At 39.9% G+C, this 24,800-nt stretch overlaps 2 protein-coding genes across 2 annotated transcripts in view; one reads left to right on the forward strand and one right to left on the reverse strand.

Moving 5' to 3' along the window:
* Nucleotides 1-24,800, reverse strand: part of KCNIP1 (potassium voltage-gated channel interacting protein 1) — a 508,397-nt gene that overhangs the window by 452,920 nt on the left and 30,677 nt on the right. The gene's annotated exons all lie outside the window — the stretch shown is intronic.
* LCP2 (lymphocyte cytosolic protein 2) overlaps nt 19,449-24,800 on the forward strand; it is a 32,816-nt gene continuing 27,464 nt past the window's right edge. Inside the window, exons 1-2 of the mRNA XM_074604284.1 lie at nt 19,449-19,773; nt 23,296-23,358. Coding sequence (XP_074460385.1) covers nt 19,696-19,773; nt 23,296-23,358 — 141 coding nt within the window. The 5' untranslated portion in view covers nt 19,449-19,695. The remainder of the gene's footprint in view (nt 19,774-23,295; nt 23,359-24,800) is intronic.

Below are 24,800 nucleotides of genomic sequence, written 5' to 3' on the forward strand. Positions count from 1 at the left end.
CAAGTGTTCATAGTTTGCTTCCACTGTTCTGAATGCCTTCATTAAAATGATTGTGTTATAAAATGTTCCATAGCTTTTAATGGCTTCAGTTAGTACCTACCAGTAAGAAAGATAGCGTAATAACTGACGAAAACACTGGACAGTGACATTACTTAGCATTTTCAGTGTTTAAAGCCTGAGGTGGGTTTTTTGTTTTGTTGTTGTTTTTTTTTTCCCCCCCGAAACTAAGCACTCTGTACTTAAATGCTTAACATAGATTGTATATACCAAGACACATTTTCAGTCTTAAGTCCACAATACTCGGTGTTACTCATAAGACTTTAGTCCATCAAATAGGTACATAAATGAGTTTTTACCTATTTAAGTACACTCTAAGTGTGCATTCAGGTTCTGTTATTTGAGATCTTTGGATTCTCATCCAAAAGGTCAGAAATTATTATTATGATGGCAAAGGTCAGAAATTATTTTTTTTATAAAAATCTAAACACTCTAAACACTAGAGCTTTAAAGGAGAAAAATCAGTATTGTAAGGTTCATAATAAAATTGCAAAAAAACCTGACCATACAGTTTTCACCACTTGAGGATACAAACCTGTACACTGGAAGAAATTAACCATGATTTACAATATTAAAAGGGGCGAACAAGAAACAGACTTCCTGGGTCAGATTTATGAAAGCTTCCAAGTTAGGAGCACAAATCCTGCTGGTTTACATTTGAAGTCACAGTGGGTTCTTTTCTACATATAAAAATTGAACTCCTGATACAATATGACCAGCCATAATTCAGGGAATTCATAAACGAATTAGTCACAGCCTACATTTGCGACAAATGCATATTTATATGTTAGTGTTCTAAAAATAATGGGTAGCAATGGAGCGTTCTGTACATGTCCTTTCTGCTGATTATCAGCCAGAGCCACCAAGGTCCTAGGCATCTCCGTGAGCGACTCGGTGTTTCAATGGGTAAACTCAGCAGGAGATGGGGAGCTCAAGACCTAGCAGGATCAGTCCTGGAAATTCAGTCCTCCTGTGATGAGGAATTGGTAGAACCATTTCACGAGTGACTGATGAGAGGCGCAAGACATTTATCTGATTTTATCCATGTTTAGTCTTCTGCTCTTATCACTAGATTACCCAGCCTCCTGCTGTGCTAAGTCTGTAATTTTTTTTGGAAGAGGCCTATGGCAGGCTCGAATGACAGGTACTGAGGTGAGAAAGTACAGTGTTCTCACTGCAAACCTGAGAACATTGCTTTAAAGTGCTTGTTTTTTAAAGGAACTAAAATATTTCACAAAGAAGGCAGACAGGAAATCAAGCTTAAACTCACGTACAGTTTGTGTTTATGTTGTGTATAAATGCATCTTTGTAGAACTGGGTTTAGTTTTAATAGTTATAAAAAAAAAATCATGGCTACCAGTGCAGGAGGGAGTAAGGAAAGAGTAGAGCTAGACAGAAGTTCTGTACAAAAGAGGCCGTAAGTGCACTGCTCATAACAAGTGTGAGAACAGAACAAAAGCAAGCACTGGATCAAGTACGAAGCATGGACTGCAACAACTTACTGCCTTTAGCTATTATATGAAATTCTTCAAAAAATCCTGAAGGTAGTAGACTTGGATCATAGAATGGGCAAAGAATATTCTTAGAACAAACTTCACTGCAACAAATATTTAACTTTCAGAGGGTGGTTTCATCTAAGGCCCAGATATCAGCGAGCATATACTGATCAGCTAGCAATACTATCTTAAGTGATCTTCAGCCTCCAGTATTTACAGCTTCAGTGCTCAGTGATCCCTTATCAAACTTTCTACTTAACAATAGTATTTTAATTCTGTGATTGAGGCCATTCATACAGCAGATCATAGTAAACCTATAAAGCCATTCCTCTTTCTCACAAATGAAGAAGGAATCTCAGCTGCAAAAGCACAGAAAGGGAAAAGGCTCCCAAAGGTTACCATCCTTCTGAACTAATGGGATAATCAAGTAGCAAGCAAATCCCAACAATCTGACTCCCAGTGCAATCCATGGTCTATTACCAGGGCTGTGCACCTCAACATTACTGCTGAAGTTATAACCTACCAGCCCTGTCCAACCGTGGCAGTTAGTGGGGCTCAAACACATTCAAAATAGAGCCTCAACTTCTAGGCATCTTTAATAAGCCAGCGCCTGCCACCACTGATCTCTTCAGAACATAAGAATTCCTCGTTAAGAAATCAGGTGCCTCACTTCATGTACCCAGCTTTGAAATTTTGGGACCAAATCACTCTCTATGCTTTCCATGTAGAGTAAGAATCCCATTTGTCTCACAAGGGACACATTAAGATAACTACATACAGACATTTCATAAGAAACTCTGATCTCCAAAAGTGGCTAATGCAAAGCACTAGCACTACCCTTTCTTTCAAATATTCAAAAAAAAGGTGTAGTTTCCACTGTCATTGAAGTAGTGCCTAGAACTCAAATATGCCCTTGTCACAGGGAGAACTGCATTCCAAAGCAGGTAGTAAACTAGTTATTTGACTATACTTCCAAGGAGACTTAACCTTTACATAGAACAAGTAGATGATGAACAACATTATTATGCTTGTTGCAAAAGTGACCATGTGTTATGCTAATAAGAAAAATGTTCAGCTGCATGAAAATAACCTTCCCCCTGAGATTTTTCCATTAAAGTTTAATGTTTGCTCTGTACTTTCTTTTGAATACAGATCATTTGTTCGCAACATTGCGGTCCCATAGAATCATCTGTTTTTTCGCTTTAATGTCAAGGCCTCGCTAACGCCACATTCCATCCTCATTATCAGGCTTACTGCATTAAGCTGCTGTTCATAAGCTTTCAACAGTGGAAAATGTAATTCAATTTCTTACCATATTTTCTTTTTCAGAATTGTTCTTTTTTGAAGGGTGAATTTAAGTTTAGATGAATTATGTGTCACTTGCAACTCCTTTTAAACACAGCTCATCAGAAGCTACCTATAAACAGGTTCACAATACTTCTGAAGTGGGCCTGTCTTAGTGCATTCAGCCTGACAAAGGCCATTGTTTCCAAGTCATCTGACTTGACATTGAATTCATGTCCACTCAAAGGAAGCTCTCATTCACAGATCGTAACAGAGGGTAAAAACAGAATCGGACTTGAATGGAGGAAGACAATGGTTGTCCCTTAAGCCAAAGGCAACCATGGCTATACAAAGCTGGCTCTAAGTCATATTTACACACTCTGTCTCTCTACTAGTTGCTCTGGGCATACCAGTATCTTCACACAATCAAAACAACCACACTGTTACCTGTGCTCACATAAGTCTATTGCCAGGTGCTTTAGTGGTAGATGGATCCATAGCAACACCTTGTCCACACAAGAGATCCTTTCTTACTAAGGAAAAGTAATAGCAAAATGGCTTCCTGATGTTGCTTTGGATGCCTCCACAGTGCAGGAAATACCCGGTTTAGTAACACCTCTGTACCGCAAAATTGCAAATTTGCAAAACTGTTCTGATTTATGCCAAGTGATGACTAATTCTGGAAGACAGTTAATGCGCTGGACTGGAAATCAGACTACATAGATTAAAACTACTGCTCTGCTATATTCTTCCTGTGTGACCTTGTTGATATTCTGTGCTATACGGGTTCTCGTGCCGTGCTCATCCCTCTAACAACCAAGCACCTTCCAGCTCATCCACACCTGCACATTCGCATTAGCAAAAGGGAAAGGTTAAAGGAAACGGTTCTTGCGGCAACACAGGAAGATGTTGTCTATGAGGACAGTCAGTCATTCCTAGAAAATCTAGTTGTTCTGGAGATGTTTTCAGTCCCTCATTTGTAAAGTGTAATTAGCCTCCTTTCTCTTCTCAGCTTAGCTACTCGTACGTATTACAAGGTCTATAAAAGGATATACCATTGTGTGCTTAGTCTCACAAGACTTTGCATTAGGCAGCTGTGAGGAATGCAAATTTATGACACCCCAGCCAGCACAAGAACAGCAGTGCTTCATATACATGCAAGGTACTTCAGTAAAAATGTAACATGTCTAAGCAGTCTTAAATACCTAAACATTAGGTAGTAGGCTTTGTGGATCTTGGGATCCAAAGAATTTTCTATAACTTATGGAAAGATCCTTCAGGAGTCATCTGGGGTAAGAACTGTGCCTTTAGGAAGTAGCTGCTACAATAAGGCCTGTATCAGTTGCAGCAAAGCAATACTGTAAGAGAAAGCTATAAAGGAGGTATTTAAAGTATGACTGTGGTCTAGGTGGAAATAGACACTATTGTTTTTCCTGCTACACTTTAGACATGTTTCCTCTCTACATGGAGAGCTTGCAGGGGAAAACAAGTGTAATGAAAAACATCAGTTATGCAGACACTTACATTCCCCATGCAAGATTCTCCATCACCTCATCTCTGACCAGTAGCTCCTTCAGCAAATTAGCTTTCTCTGTTACAAGACTGAGAATGAGACTTACTGCTTTTCAGAAATAATTAAGTTACCAAATATTATACTGTACATGCCTTATTCCCAGCAGTTTGCTTTGGAAAATGGTGATATGCCTAGTTGGGAAAGGAAAGCTAGAATCTTTCTGTTAAAGATCAGTGTTCAGACCTGATTTAGATTCATGAATAATTCTGGTATAATAAAAACTGGGAAATGGAAATACTGTGGCTCAAGACATGAACGTAACTAAGTCTTCTTCAGAAAGCACTATGCTTAAAACATGGTTTGAATTCTTCCCCACCCTACCCACTGTTTTAGCTTGCTTACTGCTTTTTCATAAATAAAAATATTTACCTTAAAACACATTGTAGCCATGGTAAAACTGCTCCCATAAGTTACATTACAGAATTAACAGCTGCCTATTGGGCTTCCTCTGCAGAAAAATAGCAAGTACCATCTCATTGTAAGCAATGCAGTTACCCAAAGCCTGTGCCCATTTAAAATACAACAAAATTATTTTGTACCCCTTCCAGGCAAATGTCGCAGTAAAGTGAATACCTATAATTCTATAATCAACTTTTCCCCCCTTCCCACCCAGCCTTCTTTTTATATATTCCCCACCTGGGACTGATTCGTACCATTTGAAAAGTCTCAGGCGATTTTTCTTCATTTCATCAACCCTCTCTAACTATAAATTCCCAAAGCCACATGTGAAGTGGATCATGCCCAGCCTCCACCTTGGTGCTTTTTCTACCCCACTCCTCCCAACAATTTCTCTCTACAATCCTTTACCCTATGAATTTGGCAGAAGGAGTTCAGGATGTAATAATAACCACTGGAACCAAAGCATTTTTAATGTCTACACGGTACTTTTATTAATAGCAAAGCGAGTATACCCTAGCTCTATCCAAAGCGCATAGCAAGCCCTGGCCTGGGTCTTCCCGTGCAATACAACTGGCTTTGGATCAGGCCCTCTGCCTCCTGTCAGTAACCCATAAGCAAAAGACTCAAACCAACATATAGCACCTAAAGCAAAGATGAAGTATTTGAAGGTCATGTCCAGCTGAAGATTTGAACCCTCAATGACTGCAGTTTATGCTCTCGTCTTTCTTACTGCTCATGATTCTTCAAGTGTTTGCCTCAGAAGTGTTCTATTTTCCTATCCCTGCAACCAGTGACTCTGTATACTGTTCAATAATTTTATATTACCCCTAAGAAGATAGGGTGTAAAGCTTCTCATGTTTTCTGAGGAAAGTATTTCTTATGTCATTAAGGCACATTTCCAACAAAATGCATTTTTCTGAACCTCACGCAGCTTTCTGCTTTGCACACGGCTTCAGGCTGGAACATCTCATCCCACAGTAGAGCCTATGGGGAGACAAGATGAGTCTATCATGCCTCCTTTCTGCACTAGTCAGGGGCTGGCGCTTGTCCCTCTTCTATGAGAACAGTCACTGAGTCCATCTTCAAAACCAGTAAACATCAGCAGATCACTGGCCATATACTCCACCATAACAGTTCTGGTCATGAGCATACCAGCTCCAGTTCCACACCTCATAATCCAGTTTCACCTCCTTGCATGAGAGCTACTCTTGGGAACTTCTTCCTCAGTAACCCTACAAACACTGAGTGAGCAGTCAGTGTGTCCGTGCTGCCCTCATCACCTATCCTCAGCACATACCTGTTTTCCCCACTAACACCTCCATGTTGCTTCTGCCACACACACACACACCAGCTCCTCCTCCATATAGTCTTAAATGATGTTAACCTGAGCTCTGACAACCAGCCTGGGGTACGAGAGCTTGATTTGGTTCACACCCACAGAAGCACACTATTGCTTTTATTTATTTAAAACGAACTTCTGCACTTACCAAAAATTGTCTCAATAAATGTTGGGATTTAAGAAACTGGAGCCTGAAGCTAAGAATACCTAGGAACAACTGATTTTTATTAATAAATAATTAATACATACTCTTCTGCAAAGTAAATGGGATTATATGTGCAGTTGCAGTAAAGCAGATGTACTAACACAGCTCTGACTGGTGATGAGCACAAATGGGAACCTGAGCTCCCTTCATACAAATGGCTTTTCTTGTTAACCTGTCCACCTTCCCACAGGCAGCCAAAGCACATTCTGCAACTACGCTGTCCATTAGATTCTCAATATTATCCAAAACCAGTCTGCAACTGGCAGCTGTTTATTTGAGCAGCACAGTCACTTCGCTTAGCAAGTTGTTCATGTGGGATATGTGCCCCTCTTTGGTTCAATTTATACATATTTATCTCCACATAAATAGTAACAATTCTACTTTAGAAATGGTATCTGGGGAAAGGCCAAGTAAATTGAAGATTTGTGTACAGATCCATTTCCAGGAGCCTTAACACAATATTTATCTCTTTACAGAACTTCATGCTGATGAATAATGATTCTGCCTTGGTTGGATTACTACCAAAAAAACCCCATCTTCACCTGATAACCTCTGGAGGGCTGCATCCATAGTGCAGAACACATGAATGCGCAAAGGTAAGTCTGTTGCTGCAGAAATATGCAAAGAGAAAAAGAGATAGTTTCTCTATGTTGCCTAGATAGAGAGGAAAAAACACACCCCAAATCTGCTCCAAATTATACTTATAGGGCATTTGCTTCGGGGCAGACGAATAAAGGAAGTGTCTATTCCTATAAAGGAAGTTCTATTCACAAGTTTTAAGAAGGGTTTTAAATTTACTCTTTTCACTAGAGATATCAATGTCTCATTTTGCAAGAATTATTTAACTTGCCTCTGACCTATAAACACTCAAACTAGTGAGCAAGAACAAGCCTGCCTAGGTAAATGAATACCTGGTTCTACCAGGTCATAGTAGATATCTTGACCACATCCAGTCTCACTTGGACTAGTCTTAAGAACAGCAGCACTAAAAAGAGCAGCATGAAAAACTCAAAGTTCCTTATGAGGTTCACCTGTTAATCAAGGGACTGCAAAAAACTTCCCGTAGCTAACATATATATATACATATACAAACTTACATAGCCAACCTTTAACAGGATTTTGCACAAGCATTCAAGCAGTCTGGATTAATCAGACCGGACAATACATAAGAAATTCAGTAAGAGTAGTCTTGCAGGTGTAATGGCAGGCATGTCTATGGCCTACAGAAGAGAAGAAGTACAGCCCTTCTTCAAATGGCCACACCAGCCAGAAGAGTGAAAACTACAATCAGAAAGCAGTTATAGCTGCACAGTTGTGACATCAGGGATGTGGAGTCGAATTCCCATCGGGAATTAACACCCTATGCTTGACTGCTAGGCAAAATAGCTATACAGGTTCTCAACTGGAGTTGTGCCACAAGCACGCAGCTTGTGTGCACCCGGCTGCATAGGATCCATGTTTGAACTCTGTCATCTTGCTCCTGTATGCTGATTATACGTCTTACGCAGTAAGGAACCAGATTCATACAACACCTTACTTACATTCCCTTTTACATACAGGAGAACTAGTAGATACTAGACATTACCTCAACACCATTAAATTGGAGCAAATGCTGGGAAAGTGAGAAAGCACCCAACAGTCCCACGCACACATTGTAACAGCATCAGGGAACTACCAACATTGGGAAGTCATTCATTCTCAAGGCCATCTTAAAGGAACATGGCAACCTCAATAAGAGCACTGAGCAGCCCACATCTTTACATTACTATAATTAGAGCAGTCCAGACATTCATCATCCCTACTCATGTACTATATCAAGCCTCTGACTGATGTAATGAAGAATGGAAAGCAGAAAGTTTTGCTTGAAAGCAGAAGTTTTACTAGAAAGCAAATATTGCCTTACCTGAGGGGACCTCCCTGTGCCCACTGAAATTTTCAGTGACAAACATCTTAGCAAAGTCCTGAGCTGAGCTTAAATACAGCCCCAGACCATGAGCGAGGTGTGGGTGGAGGCCCCAGGTGAAGCCAGTCAGGGCCATTATGGCCTATTAGTGCCCTCAGGACCCTGATACACAGGAACAGAGGATATGGACAAATACTCTTGAGTGATCTAAGGACAGAATTTCTTGAAGTGAGAACTGGGTGAAAAGTAGAGCTAAGTCTTTCATATTGACATACAAGAGACACTTCTGCAGGCAGAGCAGGTGTTTGTAGTCTCCTGGTATACATTCATTATTTCTGCATCCAGACATGCTCTGTCACGATCAAGATTAATTTCTGAGTGACATAATGGCTTGGAAAATCTATTAGTTAATAAGTACTGTTTGAGATCAGCAGCTCCCTGTACAGAGGACCGCAACCATGTTTTCAAATATGGGGCTTGCTTGTCTTCTTTTTAACTTCTGTGCTAGGCAGACAGTCCAAATGCAGCGGCATGGGGTGACAGTAGAAGACAGTCAAATCTATATAACATAACCAGAGAGAAGGTCCTTGGATGAAAGGCTGCTACCATTGAAGGCAAACCAGTTTCCTCATGTTCGAACTCCTGCAAGCCAAAGCGCATAGGCCAGAAATCACATCTGAATGTGAGACTTTTGTAATCAGGAGAACTTCATCACAATCCAGTGTGGTGAGCAGATGTGCCCAGTATGGTGTATGGACATCAAGACAGAAAATCTGTTCACAGAATCTCAGTGACAAACTCTGCCTTTCCGTAGCAAAACAACCCCAACAACCAACCAAACCCCACATAAAACACAAGTAAGTATAATAAAGAGCAGGTCTATTTATTCACAGACTCAATAGCATATATCCAGTTCACACAAACAACCAGGAGCTTAATGCAGGATCTTCTTAATAACTTAAAAGTGATACAGGATGAGAAACAAGTGGGAGTTTTGCAGAATAGTTAAAAATAGACAGTTGTAGGAAACTTTCAACACTTAGAGTGCTGAGTTAAGTAGCAGACAGTTCAGACACTTCAGTGTCTGCCTTCAGCATTCTGTCAGTGTCACAGCTTGTTATTTATGTCACTTATAATAAAACTACCTGAAACTAATGTCTAAATTCTGCAACATATTAAACTATGCAGAGGATATGTCACGGGCGGAGTGATTAACTTCACTTGTAAGAGAGAAGTAGTGAAATATTTATTAACATAAAACAGTGATTTAACAAAGTTAGTAGTGAAAGCAACAGTGTTTTATGAGATTTGATGACAGAGTACACTTGATTATTACTGCATAGAGGCCAGGGTCAGAGAAGCTGTTGGGGAGACCCTCCCGTTGAGTCACGAGGTTCAGAAAGGACCCCCTTGCTTTCTAGACTCTTTCTCAGAGAGGAGTCTGGGTGTGGCTGGATCCAATCCTAGTCCCAGACTTGGTCAACGGTTTATGTCTAAAGGATTATATATGTGCAATCAATCTTTATACCACTTAGCTAAAATTTCAAAGTTTAGCATGCTATTAGTCACTTACCAAGAATCTGTGGCAGCAAGGAATCTCTCAGCCTTGAGGAGTAGAACCTTAACTAAGCGTCCCCACTCAAGGGGAGATGCTGGCATGCAGCCCGCTGCCGTGCAGGAGAGCTCCAAGGGCTCTTGGGCTGTTCACTATTTATAGAGTAAGATAATTGACTTATAGTCATATTCCCATGGGAACAAAATTTCTAGGTCCCCACTCCAGACAGTGTTTTGACTGCGTTACCAGCCATCCCCCAAAGTCCAGGTGCAACTCATAACAACTCCCGCTGATGGTTATGGCTTGAGCAAGGGGGAGAGCACACCGCCACAGGATAACAGTCAAAAAGTAAGCAGCACGTAAAAGAATGCTCGACTTTCTCTGGGAAACAGGATTTTAATTCTGTAAGTTTAAATTCTAAACAAGAAGTAGTGCATGCCCCATCAACCAGAACAAGATGGTGAAATGAGATTAACTACACAGCAAAAATGAAAAGGTTCCCATTTTTTTCTGGACGATCCATTTTGCCGATTTTATAATTTAATGTACAGTCTGAACTAGCATTGCTTCCAAAAGAAACATCCCAGACCTCCCTGCAGACCCAGTGCCAAAAATTTTTCTTGCTATGCTACACGTCCTACTCTGTGCATGCATAACCACTTGCATAGTCATACAGCGAAGCCGTATCAGGGAAGAGCTGCAGTCTGAAACCAACCATTTCATCATTATTTGTTATTAGATTTGGTAACAGAGCCAAATCACTGATCGTGTTTCCTCATGTGGTCACAACGAGTGCTTATGTTGGCACAAGCAGAAGCAGCACAAATACAGAACCCAGAGGCTGGGAAAGGACGATGTCTTGCAGTTGCAGCATGAGCTGCTTTAAACTGTCTTTAAGTGCATGTGAAAGTTCAGCAGTCAGGGGTCTTCTTTCTGAGGCTTTGAGCTTTTACACCACTGTAGCAAATGAAGGAAGGCCAAATCACATCCCTGCACTGCTCTGGGCAATGGACACTCATGTCCCTACTGACAGAATGTATTGTATCACTTACCAACAAGCAGCAAGGTGAGAACCTACTCTGACACCGCTGTTACTTTAATCTACATTTTGGGTGAGAGACCTAACTGATTAGAACTGCCCCAGCTGGATAATTACTTTTGTTCTGTGCTGACCCTCCTTCATAACGAGCCAGAGTATTAAAAATAATGGTTTCTAAGTTCACTCATAGTACATACAATACATGTGTACAGATTAAAACATATGCAAAAATCTTGTTTATGAGAAAAAAATGTCTCTTATTATGAACGTACTTTATTTTGAACATAAGGTGACACTGAATATTTGAAAAGCCTGTGGTGTTCAAGAATTCAGCTCCTTGGAAACTCTGAGCCAGTCATAGAGAGGAATATAAATATTGAAAACAAAACTAACACTAAAATCAAAACTATACCCGAGACTGTGTTGGTTAGCAGAGCTCTTTTTTTCTCCTACACACCTGTACTTCCAGACCATGCTGGTTTAGATGCAGCTAAACTACTGGTTCAAAAGCCCTTAGGAAATATGTAGAGGAGGAAATGTTCTGGCATTCGTGGGATGGTGTCTCCTCTGCCTGCAAGAAAAAACGTGTGCTGCAAGGATGAGAATGCTAAGCATTTCTTCTTAGCCCCAGCTTCTTGCTCTATCTGCTAGGAACACTGCAGGAATAAAGGAAAGTGCCCATAGCACCACTGGATTGCAAGTGTAACTAAGAAGCTGAAATATCATTATTTTCATCAAAATAGTCTCACAAGTAACACATTTTCTCATCTGGCATGAAAATCACTCTCAAGAACTTCCAGGATTGACAAAAACCTTTCCCGTGAAAGTCTGAAATGAACACCTATCAGCGTATAAGCTGTTGAAGCTTTTTTCTTTTTCTCAGCACTGCAAAATTACTAGTGGTTTTCTTATTGTTCAGTAAGCTGTTTAAATATTTAGAGAATTTGCAATATACTAGGATCGGAATCCAATTCTGAGTTTGTGTATGCTCTGCAGTGGCAACATTCACTCCAGATTTTGACTAGATTTAACAGCAATTGTTTTCTTTATATCAGGTTGCCAAGCCTTCCTTGTGGTGGGTGCAGTGACCAAAATTCGATGTCGTACAATAGTGCAGAGCTGAGCTGAAAGCAATGTAAACTCTGCAAGCTCTATAAAGTTAGCTTTGTTTGGGTTAAGAAAAAAAACTGCTTGTCTAAATAAAAAGAGGTCACTTACAACCTGAATGTCAGAGCCAATAAGCTTTTTATTGGTGTCAACAGTTCATTTGATAAAAATAACAAAATGGGTTGAGTTAAAATAATCATCATGTATTTAGCTGTCAGAATAGTGGTATAAAATTGAAATAGTGCTGTTTAATAAAAATGATGAAATAAAAATTACAATTTTTGTTACTGTTCAGTTGTCTTTGCTGAAAGAATAGTTTTAATTTTAATTTTTTTTTAACTAAACACGTACCCCAAAAAAAAAAAAAAGGCAAAGCAAACTGAAAGCCAGTACAGAAGCACGGAATGGGAATAGCTCGGGCTTCGGCGCCATCTAGGGATAAGAGGGCTTACGGACGCCGATTTCCTGCCCCAAAGGTGAGCACTGCAGGCCAGCCCTTGCCGTGGCTTGCACAGATGCCTTCTCTTGCATTTGCACTCCTGGAATCTCCCTTCAAACCCATGCTCTCAACCAAAAAAAAGATCAAAAGCAACCATGCCTTACATGTATTTTACCCAACTGCAGTGAAAGCTTCTCTTCCTTGCAGCTTAAGATCACTTTCAACTTCAGAAGCACTGTGTGTGATATTGAGAGCACTGACGTGGGTTGCTAGGGCCTGCATGGCAGTCCTGGGGTAGCACCTCCTCACAGCATGAGAGGGTTCAGCCTGAGTGGAGCCACTGCTCAGTCAGCGTCCAGTTGGCAAGCTGTAGGCAGCTTTGGATACACTGCACAATTACAGAGCCATTTATAACCATTACCAGTGCTGCTTCATAGTAAAGAAATGAAATAACATTAAATACTCCCCAGTAGCTACCTTCAGCACTGTGCAAGAGGCAGTATGAGCCCACTCATAAACACTGACTCAAAAGGGTTTAAAACAATATATTTCTTTCAGGGAAAGCACACCCAAAAAGAAGGCAATCTGGTAAATCCAAGGAGAAAAGCCCAGCCTTTTTCTGCATCCTTCTGAGCAGCTGCAGAGGTGGGCACTCTTCATTTTTCTCCCCACAATGGCTACTGCTTGACATCGCTGATCATTTTACAACACCCTTTGCCCTGCTTCAGGTCTTCAGAGGGAGACCCAGACGTATAGGAACCAAGACACAGAAAGGAAACATGCCTAGTTCGATTCACTTTTGTCCTTTTTTCTTCCTGTCACAGCTTTTATCACTGTTCAAAGTCTCTTTTGTTCACCTCTTTTGACTATAGCATTGATAAAAATAATTTAACCATGATCACCTCTTCTCATAGTCAGACCTAAACAGGAGGCTTTTACTCAGCGTAACAGCAACATTTAACCTTGTTTTAATTCTCCTTTTTAAGTAAACTCAAAATGCTGAGAATTGCCCCTAGGTGAGGTCTGGCTGTAGAGCTGGCAGGTTCCCACAGCACAGCACGGCACAGCCCAATTCTGTGGTGGTGCAGGGGAGACAGGAGTGTCAGGGATCAGGTGAGACCTAGAGCAGAAGCTGTTATAGCAAATGAAGCTGTACCAGTGGAGGAGGGCTTTGAGGGGAACTGCAGCCCTGCAGAGCCAAGGTCTTGGCCACTTCCCCTTGGCAGTAGTCTTGTCCGGAGCTGGTGGTAGCAGACCTGTGCTTTTTGGTAGCACAGGTGGAAAGGGTCTGAGCAGTTACCCCAGACTAAATGGTATATTTCTAACTTTCTTCATCTTCACATTAAATAACTCGAATGTCTCTGTCAAACTTCTATATTCAGTTACAAAAACTGTGTGTTCACTGGTAGAGTTCTGCACCTGGAAGACACTGTACTAAAATGGAGTATCATATCCAAAACTGAACATCTTTCCAGTTGTCCTTTTGCCCCACTTAGTTTCCTTCTGAGTTACAGCACAGCTGGCATTGTTTGCCAGTTTATGAATTGAGCTGTTGAATTGCACTGAACAGTCCAAAACTGGGCAGGAGAGTTCTTCAATCTGCAATATCTACTCTTCAAGCTCGCAGCTGCTTTTCTTGTTAGCAGAGCATTCACAGGTCACAAGAACAACTGACTGCTATCACCCAAAATCACTAAGTTTGTCCCCTTTTTCCTTCCTTCGTTTCCAACTTCCCTTTCCCAGACTACACAAAACATTTTTTTCAGTCTTTGCTCAGTAGACGTTGTTTCTAAGGCCTGCTAGGTGTTCTCCTCTGAACTTGTTTGCAGTGTCTCTGGACAAAGTAGAACATTCTATGCCACTTACGACCCTAACAGAGTGCAATAAAATATGCACCTGAAAAAACAGTACTCTTGCTAGAATATCTCTAACTACTTGCCTTTTTTTTACAGCACCTTAATAGATATTTGATTCTGTTTTCTGAATAGAGTTCAACTGCACTCTAGTGGCTGTGTTCTAGGATTTCAGGTATTTCAGAATTGCCTAAACTCTGTATTTCTACCTAGTCAAAGTAACGCAATTCACTAGCAATGGAAAATACACTTCTTTGAGTATGCAATTTATTTTTTTTCCATCCAGGAAAATCATTGCTGAGGGCTGAGTTCAGAGAGTATGCAGAAATTTTTATTTTTTTTTTTTTCTTTGGTGAAATTGGATTTGAAGCCAGTATCTCAGACACAGTTTTATTCAAACCATATATTTCAGATGCAGGTAGGTTGGTTAGCATCTCCTTCGACTGCTAGTCCCATTGAAGTGCCATATACATAACATAAGTATCAAATTTGTACAGTGTCCATCCCCGTTCTTTAAAACAGCAGTCGTTAGTGTTTGGCGTCAGTCTGTGACTCAGCCACTAGGTGGTGAGGAAGACTCGTAGTTCCATTCCTACAAAAGAGCTTTTTTAAGTTGGCAAAGACTCAGTTTTGGATCTTATATTAATGTACAGACATTGCAAAGTCAAGGCTAACACTTGACCACAAGAATTAAAGAAATAATGGATAAGGACATTTGAGGAGGAGAAGATGTGGCTCAGTGAGAATTAAAGACAGCAAGGATTTTATAACAATACAGCAGTGATTTTTAAAGGGTATAAAAATGAAAGCATTATTTTCTTGTGTTATAGATAGGTACGCAGCCTGGGAATAAGACATACAATGTTAAAAGAGGAAATATAGGGTGGCAATGGTAAGTATTCCCAGGATAAAAGGAAGAAAGTACCCAAGGCTTCTAAAAACAAAACTGGGCTGGGCAAAATAAAAACATGTCATAAAGATCCACTTTGCTTTGGGACTGAGGTGAACATGAAGACTAAGTTTTTATGAGATTTGAACTTGTTTTGCTTTGCTCTAGGAAAATTGACATGTAAAATGAGTTCTTCTAGAAAAATAAGCCATTTGGAAAACTGTTCAAAGTAAGCCTCTGACTCTACTTAAAACAGGGTGCTGCGGGATGGACCACCGAAAAGAGGTGAGAGAATCTGGAAAATAGTGAGGCTCATTGAAGGCAGCAGAATGTGGGCAGTGTGAACTTCCTTCCTGCGCTGCCTGAGATGGTTAGACTCTCACATTTTCAAAGATCAGTCACCAGACCATCGCTACATCTGAAAGAACTCTACCACTGGCAGCTCTTATTTGAAGAGACACATTTTTTTATGTGAAGGTTGTATCACTGCAGGCATCAACTATAAAAGGCCTACTTCTTTAAAAGGAGGGGAAAAAAGGTCACAACAGAAAAGGTATGCGTGTGATAATAGCTGTAAGGTCAATATTTCTCAGCATTTGAATATCTAAAAGCTTAAAATCCATTTCATGGAAGATTGCCAACTGAAGTATATAACAAATTATGTTATGGAACAGGTCTATCGTGTTCTGCCTACTTAGTGTGTCTTCATTTCTTGCGGTATAAGATTGAACTACTAAGATTCAAAGCATGTGATCATTCCCAGCAGACAGTTAAGATTGTCGCCTCTGAGATGGATTTAGTTGTCAACAAAATTTCTGCATGTAGCCTGTCAAACTTGGCAGTCTTCCCCAGGAACCCTCTGTGGCCCTGTCTGTCGGCTGCAGTTCATTTAACTACCCTAATGCTAACCCTGCGGTCATTCTGTCTTCCTCTGTAAAAATCAGCTGTGGTTGCTTCCCAGACACCCTCCCGTACACTCCTGCCCAGATCTGGCTAGAGATTCTGGTATGTGGGCTTGCACAAGTGTGGACATTCAGCTTTTTCTCTCTCTCGATTTCCTCTCTTGGTGACCGTCAGTGTTGAAATTGCCTCTCTGAGCAGAGGACACTGGAGGCAACAGAAGCAGCTGAGAGAAAGTGCCAATTCTGGAGTGACACTGAAGAGAGAAAGAGAAATAACAAACAAGTTGGAAAATACATGAAAAGTGAACAGAAGAACAATTAAAAGAGTGAGGCAATAATGTGGGGGCCTTTTTCTGGGATCAAGAGTTTCCTTTTGTGGAATATGGGATTTGCCACGTTGCTTTTCTGGGCCACACAGACAGACATTTAAAAGCATCTTTCAAAACAACTCTCGTCAGTCTGGTTGGGATTGGGGAGCATGACTCATACGTGGTTACTTGTGAGTTGAACAACATTTTCCATTGATACGTTCAAATACATACATAGGTTGGAAACGCAATTTAAAATTGTTACACTAATCTAGCAGTATATCTGAAAATTCAAATGTAGAAAATACAAAGTGATGTTTCCTCAGCAAGCCTCGCTTGGCCACCACATCCTATGTGTTTATCACATTACAAAAGAAGTTCTAGACAGAGACAAAGCTCGAGTACTCCTGCAGCTGGGTTTTTGCAAAATGCGTGAAATACACATATAGCTATAACGTACTCACAGTGATGTAGACGGGATCCAACCAAATAACAATGGTTAAGTAAATGTGTTGGAATTTCTGTGATAGTTGCTTTCTAGACAAGGAGATTGACTTTAAAGGAGACTGCTTTTCTCCTGTCTCCTCTTGTATCTCTTGTATGTGTAGGTGTGGTCTTTAGGGACATGATTCAGTGGTGGACTTGGCAGTGCTACGTTAATGGTTGGAATCAATGATCTTACAGGTCTTTTCCAACCTAAACGATTCTATGATTCTATCTCAGCACCAGAATAAATGATGCTATGATTCTTCTATAACATCATCAGAATAAATTTTGACCAGACCAATTAGTTTTATATTAGTACAAGTAGGGAATAACACAATTGAAATTAGAGCTGTGTCGTGGTTTTGGCCAGATTGGCCAATCAGAACGACAGATGGCCCTCCCCCCATCTCTCCTCAGAGAGGAGGGGAAGAGAGAAGGAGATTTATGAGTTTAGAAAAAGAACAAAACTACTTTAATGAAAATAATAATAAATAAAGAAAGAAGAAATAATAATAGAATAATCAAAATTAAAGAGAAAAAACAGTATACAATATATACCAAACCGTATCCAGCTCCCAGGATGACGATCGCGCCACCCGCAGACACAGGGAAAGTCCCAGACTGGAGCCAGTGAGGGACAGGAGCTGAATTCCGGAACTAGAGTCAGGAATGCTCGGATCGGAATCAAAGGCAGACGAACAGACAGGGTCCTCCTCAAACATCGACCATTGAAGAAAGAGCGAACCAAAGCAGCCTTGTCCCTTTGATCCCTCAGCTTTGATACTGAGTGTGATGCAGGTGGGATGGAATACCCTGCTGGTCAGCTTTGGGTCACCTGTCCCATCTGCTCCTCCCTGCAGGTGGGACCCCTCTACACTTCTCCACTTCTGACCCTCTAATGGGGCAAACAGTGAAGTTAGCTGCCCTTGGTTGTTATAGCAATAAGTCTAAGCAAGAGCCCCTGTGCATACCATTCCTTGGTATAACCAGGTCTTATCACTCAGAGTGAACAGTTTCTGAACAATACGCTGTTAATTTCAGACTTTAGTCAGTTAGATGAGGCCCAGCTAAAAAGTAAAATTACAAACCAGAAAATTGGTTCTGTTTTACCTCAAACCAGGACAAGCTGCTACGCAGGATTTGGGATAGAAATCAGATTAGAAGGTAATGAAATACTTTAATAGAACAAACAATTTGAAATTATAGCACAGGCTTCTTCCTGTTTCTGAACTTTAAGAAACTTGTTTCTCTGTTGAAAGACACGATGTGTGATTGGGTCTGAGATGTATGCTGTGTAATCTCCCCTTTACCATGGCTGCTAATGCGCCGTCAAAACAACTTCTCCTTTGGGGATTCTTTGTCACAAGTTAATTTAGTCCTATTTTGTCCCCAGACCAAGATTTACAATGGAGAGGTGATGATATTTCTGTGAAACTGTCAGTACGTGCCTCAGATGATTCATACAGGTAATTTCAAATAAGAACCCATAAAACGCTGCTGTATCATGTATTTGATAAATGCTACACTGTTTAGAACAGCTGTTACAGCAGTTTAGAGTTTTAAATACTACGCTGCCGTCATTTACCAAAATTTCTCCACAAAAAGTACGCTACTTTACATCAGACTGAATTTCAAAAGGAAAACTCTTATATACAATACTATAGAGACTTGTAGATATGAACTCAAATACATGCATTTGTATGCAAATATACTTGCAAATTACAGACCCAAGGTTAGAAGGTCTTCAATGACTAGAAATAGTGAAAGTGATGCATTTCATTAGAAAGAAGACATACTGTCCTTTCCAGTGCTTCAGAACTATGCATCTATTCTTACTAATATATGAAGCTTACAAAATACCACCTTTTGTGCAGCCTGCTGGAGCGGATGGGAACAGCGACCCCAAGCATTCACACCAGCACCACACTGGAAGGAAGAGAAGGGAGAATGGACATGCTGGCTTTTTTAAAAACAGCACATTTGGAATTAGTAAATGTAGTCTCAGCAAAGGTACCTACTGGTAGGCTGGTGCCTGAGTTGGCTATACATTACAGATGCAGTCTGTCATGTCCCTGTGGTCATATTATGGTTCTGTGGATTCTTTTCAGCCATAAAAATCCTTGTTAGAGGTAGATGAGAAATGGAGCACTGAAACGACTATGTGATAATTTTTCACCTAAGCTTGTCCATTTTTTAGTTTAGCTGAGAGATTCCTTATTTGAAGGAATACTGACTATAATTCCATCCCTAATTCATGCATATCTCCTTCTGTAGACCTCCAACAACTTTTATTGTTGTACAAATCAAAGAAAGATAGTGTGACACTTCAGGTAGTGAGGTAAGTGGAAGAAGTTTCTCTTAAGTGAATGTGTTCTTCTTTGGAGGGGGGCTTGTCTGGGTTAGACTTGTACAGAAGCAGTAACCGATATCTATGCAGATAATATGCCAATATATTTATACTGTACAGAGTGTGTAAATATGTAAATATTTATGTATGCAATTACAAGCAAATAGGGTCCATAGGAGCTTACTTAAATGTAGCAGGAAGAACACTTTCAACTCTTTGCTGTGCTTCCTTGTTTACTTATTTATATTCAGACAAAGGAAGTGGTAAGGCTGACTAGCTGACAACTTTTCTGAGAAGAGACCATTTTGTATTAGAGGAAGCAGTATCTCTCTTGGATGTCCTAACAACACAGTTCTAAATTAAAAAAAACGCCAGGTCTTAAACAGAAGAACCTGGGTTTTAAGCAAGGAATTACTGGACAGGCTGGAGGTGCTCACACGCAGGGACCGAATGGCTGTTTCATCGCTAGTACTGCTATGAACGATCTCTAACTGCCTAGAGGAGAAAACTTACAATGGATTTGCGAAACATTCCCCACCGTTCAGACGTGCTTGCGTGGAACCCAGATGACTTAGCAGAATATTTTAGGACGGTAAGCTTAACTGTGTCTTGTCTTTGTATGATGGAGGAGCAAATTACTGTAATATTGTTTGTGCTAAATTTACATATTTTTATAATGGGCAAAGCTTGCTGCAAAACTAAAAGCAAAACCACTAACAATTAAGATCCCGAGCTAAACTGGCCAGCGAAACATATAAATGAATCTTGAAAGTGTGTTTTAAATTGGGTATAAGAGAAACTCATGGCTTTTCAGAGAAAATACACGCTGTACTACAAGAGTTGTTGATATAACATATATTAACAGCTGTAGAAGGCTTTAATGTGTGAAGATTACCAGTTTTCTAGGTCAATGATTTTCAGAAGAGAGATTTTTTTTTTTCAAATTGTGCGGTGTTCACAAATGAGTCTATGAATATCTTTGCTAATCGAGAATCCAGCCCGGAACTTAACAGCTGTGGATACACAGACTCCTAATTCTTTTAGGCTCAGTTGGAAAAACCTTTCAGCTTTTGGTTTGACTTCGCCATTCTAAAACTTCTTGGGCAAAACTCATGGCTCAAGATTACTAGCTACCCCTTCTTTCCTGTCACTGTTACTTTTTCTGACATTACCGTGTGTGACTAGCTAGGAGCTTCTGTTTCTTCTGATACATTTTTCACTCGTGACAATCTGTAAATGTCATTATACAATTCAGAGGAGTTTCCACATTGAATACTGTGAATGGCCATACAGGAATTCACTACCAATATATATCCTCTGCACAGCAATGCGGACACTGTTGTAATTGCCCAGGAATGTGTAAAACTGAGACAATTTTACTGAAATTTCATTTCTGTGTGTTCTCTGTAAGTTGCTAATTTTTCAGTTCACATCGGAGATAATGCCTGCTGTGTCTCCCTTGCAACTGAATACATTCCTCCCAAAGTCCAAAACTCTCAGCCTGGAATTTGACATTGAGATCGATCAGAAGATTTGGGAAGATTTTCAAGTAATGCCAGCATAGCTGGTTACTTTTCAAGTGAGCTGTCAGACTAGACTTGTAAAACCTGGAACAGTTTGGGCTTCATTTTGAAATCATGCAAAATTTATTGTTTGAACGGCTCCTATATTAGAGTTTTCTTTGGGGAGCTGAGGCAAGTTTGATACTAGAATGCAAAACTAGCTAATAAAGACAAGCAGATCAAACACAAAGTCTGTATCTACCAAATCTCCAGAGAAGTGAAACTGCCAGCTACTTGCAAACCTCTAATTTTGGAGTGCAAGGGTTAGTGGCACAGGAAAGTGAAACGAAGAATTGGAGATGGAACAGATGAGATCATTATCAACAGGCAACTTCAGACAAATACAAAAACCATTACAACACTGGTGCATGGGGCTTTGGATCACCGTTTCCAAGAGACTAAGAAGGGAAACGGCTTCCTGAAAGAGCTGGTAATGATATCCTTAACAGTGATAAAAGGATTAACTGTAAGTTCGATCATAACTGAATGGGCCCAGTTACACTAATTTTTGAGTAACCCCTCTTCTGCTGATCCAGATACCCCCCCAGGGTAGAGATAATCTTGGCATTCCACTTTTGGGGAGGTGAAGCAGAGCAAAAGCTGCTTAAAGTCATGTAAGACAATAACGTCAGCCTAAGTCAGCCAGCTCTGGGCAACTGCCATAAGTGACCAGATCTTCCCCCTAGGTAAACTCAGATAATTTTCCTCACGCATATCATTAATGGGTCGAATGTTATACCTTAGCTATGCTTTATTTGCATCTGACTAATAGATTTTGCCTGCAGCCATATGTTCAAAGTCCAGAATTCAAGTCCAAGAGGGATAAGCAAATTTTTTTCCTCCTAAACTGCGATAATTGTGGGGTTTTCTCCTACCTGAAATGATTGGTCACGGTACAGGGCAGTGGTAATATTTTCATCAATTCATTGTTCGCTTACACCGTCATATTAGCAAAATTCAGCCAGCATACACATCAGTAATTTAAGTAACAATACTATGACGTATTACTGGTAGGAATAAAGTCCTCAGTTTCTGTCAAATAAGAATTCTTCATACTTAACAGTAACAACATCTAATTTATGATTCTAGGTGTGTTAACTTAAAGCCTCTGTTAATTTAAACCATGCATTCAGAATAGGGAAGGACCAATAAAGAACCAAACTTTCAAATATTTCTAAAGACTCAACATGTTTTTTTTTAGAAAAAGTAAAGATGTTCATATTTGTAATATCCTGAGGGTTATTTTGAATAGCTAAGCGGTATTTTTCATCAATGACTTGAAGAATGAGGTTGGGTCTCCATCACTCTGATATGTTCTGTCACGTATAGCAGTTGCTCACTGCTGCATACAGACTTGTGCTGGTAACGTCATGATAGCACTCACTATATGAAAGAGACGTTTTTTCCAGGTTTAAGTCCTCAGTCCGCACCAAAGTCGTAATTTGTATCCTAAAATATTTAGCAGAGTTAGGTCTGTTTCTGCGTGTGAGTAACTGAGGGTGGCTCCTAAAAATATTATCTCAGCTGTTCAGGTGTTTTCAGGATCTGCTGTCATGTAGCACAAGATTACTCCTTAAAATGAATAAATAGGATAGAACTAAGAAAGGACATGATGCTCCCTATAAGATGTGATCTGCTTTAGGGGAATTATCCCAGCAGCACAGGATCGTTTGCGCAACTTTCACTAACCAAAGTTTCAAGCAGGACCAGAGCCATTCTTCTGTCCTGAAGGCTCCAAAAAGTCACTTTGCCTGCCCACTCTTTGGGTTCCTTCTGGTGTGGACTTGATCAACTTTAAACAGAAAAGATATAGTCTAGCCGGATCAAAAATACAAGCTGTGTTCTCACATTATATACTGTTCAAATAAAAAAGAACTTAAGACACCCACTGGAAATATTTAAGAGTCATGTCTTGCTAAACGTGGCTAGTTTTTTGGCGCTCCACCCCCCTTTTTTTTTCCCATGTCCCCCAAAATTACTGTTAAATTTTTGCCTGGTAGGACCAGGAGCTTTCTTTCTTATGTACATGATCAACTTCTAAAATGCACGGCCTTGTCCTAGATGCTACTGGAAAACATAATATTGAGGAAAAGCTTTCCAAATATTATAAATATTATAGATAATTTCCAGGATTAACAAGCGACATTTCCATCGAGCAGAGGAAGCTTTTTCATCACAACAATGAATTGTTGCGGGATCAGGGATCAGCAACTGGCATCAGGGCTTCAGTATTGCAATACACTGAGGTTTTTGCTGTACTTTGGTTTTCTGCAAATGTTCATCCCAGTCAGTACCACAGCCGTCTCTGTTCCAAATATTTCTTTGGGCCAGGCAACTGTGGGGTGGTTTTTAGATGTGAGGAATTCTATGTTCCTACATGGATGAAAAGTCATCTGAAGAATCTTTGTCTTAAAAATCCATGTTCACAGAACAAAACGAGCCATTTCAACAGGCTCTAGCATACAAAATTTTATCTTGAACCATCTACTCAAAGCTAACTACGTCTATTCTTATAATTAAGGGTGCAATAATCACCTTCTTTTCATTGACAGCTGAAGTATAAGGACTGTGAGAAAGTCGTCAGAAAGCACAGCATAAATGGACAAAGGTTTTTGGTAAGTAGAGTTGTAAAATTCCTCCCTGTAAAATTCCAATCAAGTGATAGTTTTGACTCCTCCTTACTTTGCATTGGCAGATGCAAATTACTTAGCTCACAGATGGTTACTGAGGTATAAATATGAGAAGTAAACGTCTTTGCTAAAATCAGCCAGACATCTTACTTTAAATATGGAATGCTGGGAACCCAAGCATGTTGTTTAATATGCATGTATTTTAGTATTTTTTAAACTGACAGTGAAGTTATAAAACCACAGTCTTGTCTTAAATTCATCTCTTCCTTTGTAGGAAGTGCTTGTTTTCAAGTACTAACTATAGAAAACTCACATTTATTAATTGCGCTCTCCTACTAAAGAAGACACAGATCTGGTCAGATCACTGGCCTTTTATTGTGATCACTATTTCACGCCTCTATAGTTAAAATTAGATTTCTTCTGCAGCAATACACAAAATCAATGAACTTTAAGAACCCCAAACCTAGTGAGCAAAGTCCCAGTGGGTTTAAATCAACATTGCTCCAGGCTTTACCAACAACTTGGCTGAACTTTAGAAAAGCTGACAACTTCCATTGACATAGCTGCTGTTTTCAGCTCTTAAATACACATCCACGAAGATGTGTAAGAACTTTTATTAGTAGTCCAGTTTACTGATTTCCTTTTTTTATTTACCCCAAATATTAACTATTCCATTTTCCCCAAGAGTAGTCATTTTGGTGATCTGTAAAATTAGTCATAGTGGGGAGACCTACACATATCTCTTCTAAAGACTTCTTATTTTTTATTTACTTGCCCTAATGTATCAAGATTTTTGACATTTCATTGAAATGCGACATAAAAATTTTCGAACACCTTTTGTAGGAACAGGATATTACCCCTCCCTCTTACTGGGTGGAGTCAGGAATATTGAGATGTGTGTCATGGGATTTATCCTACTAACCCCTAAGAGATACTCCTTAGCTCAAGCACTAAGGATCTGTGGCTGGAGTGGGAGTTCTGGCTCTGGAAGCATTATGAAATTATAGAAGTTTGTGAGGTTCCTAAGTGATTTGTGTAATTTTTTATTGTTTCCAGAGTGTTTCTGTAAATACATAGCTCGGAGTGCAGCATTTTTCCAGAAACATCCTAACAGATTCAAGGGATGCTTTTCTATTAAGTAAGCGAGCAGCTGCTCGTGTCTGCTGAGACTTTTTTTTTAAGCTTTTGACCTACTTGTCAATTGTGTAATGCAAAAAAGGTTCACCTGGTAAGCAGAACAACAAGAGGAGACTTTAAGTGGAATATTCTAGAGTACAATGCAATCTTGAAAAAAATTCTTCTCTGTATGAATGGGTTTTCTACGAAATATCTTTTTACATTTTATAAGTTGTTGGAAACTGACAAATTACATATGCACAGAAGAAACTGTTAAGACTGAGCTTTTGCAGGTTTTGTATCTATTGTCA

Source organism: Larus michahellis, chromosome 11 (genome assembly GCF_964199755.1).
Source record: "Larus michahellis chromosome 11, bLarMic1.1, whole genome shotgun sequence".
NCBI lineage: Eukaryota > Metazoa > Chordata > Aves > Charadriiformes > Laridae > Larus > Larus michahellis.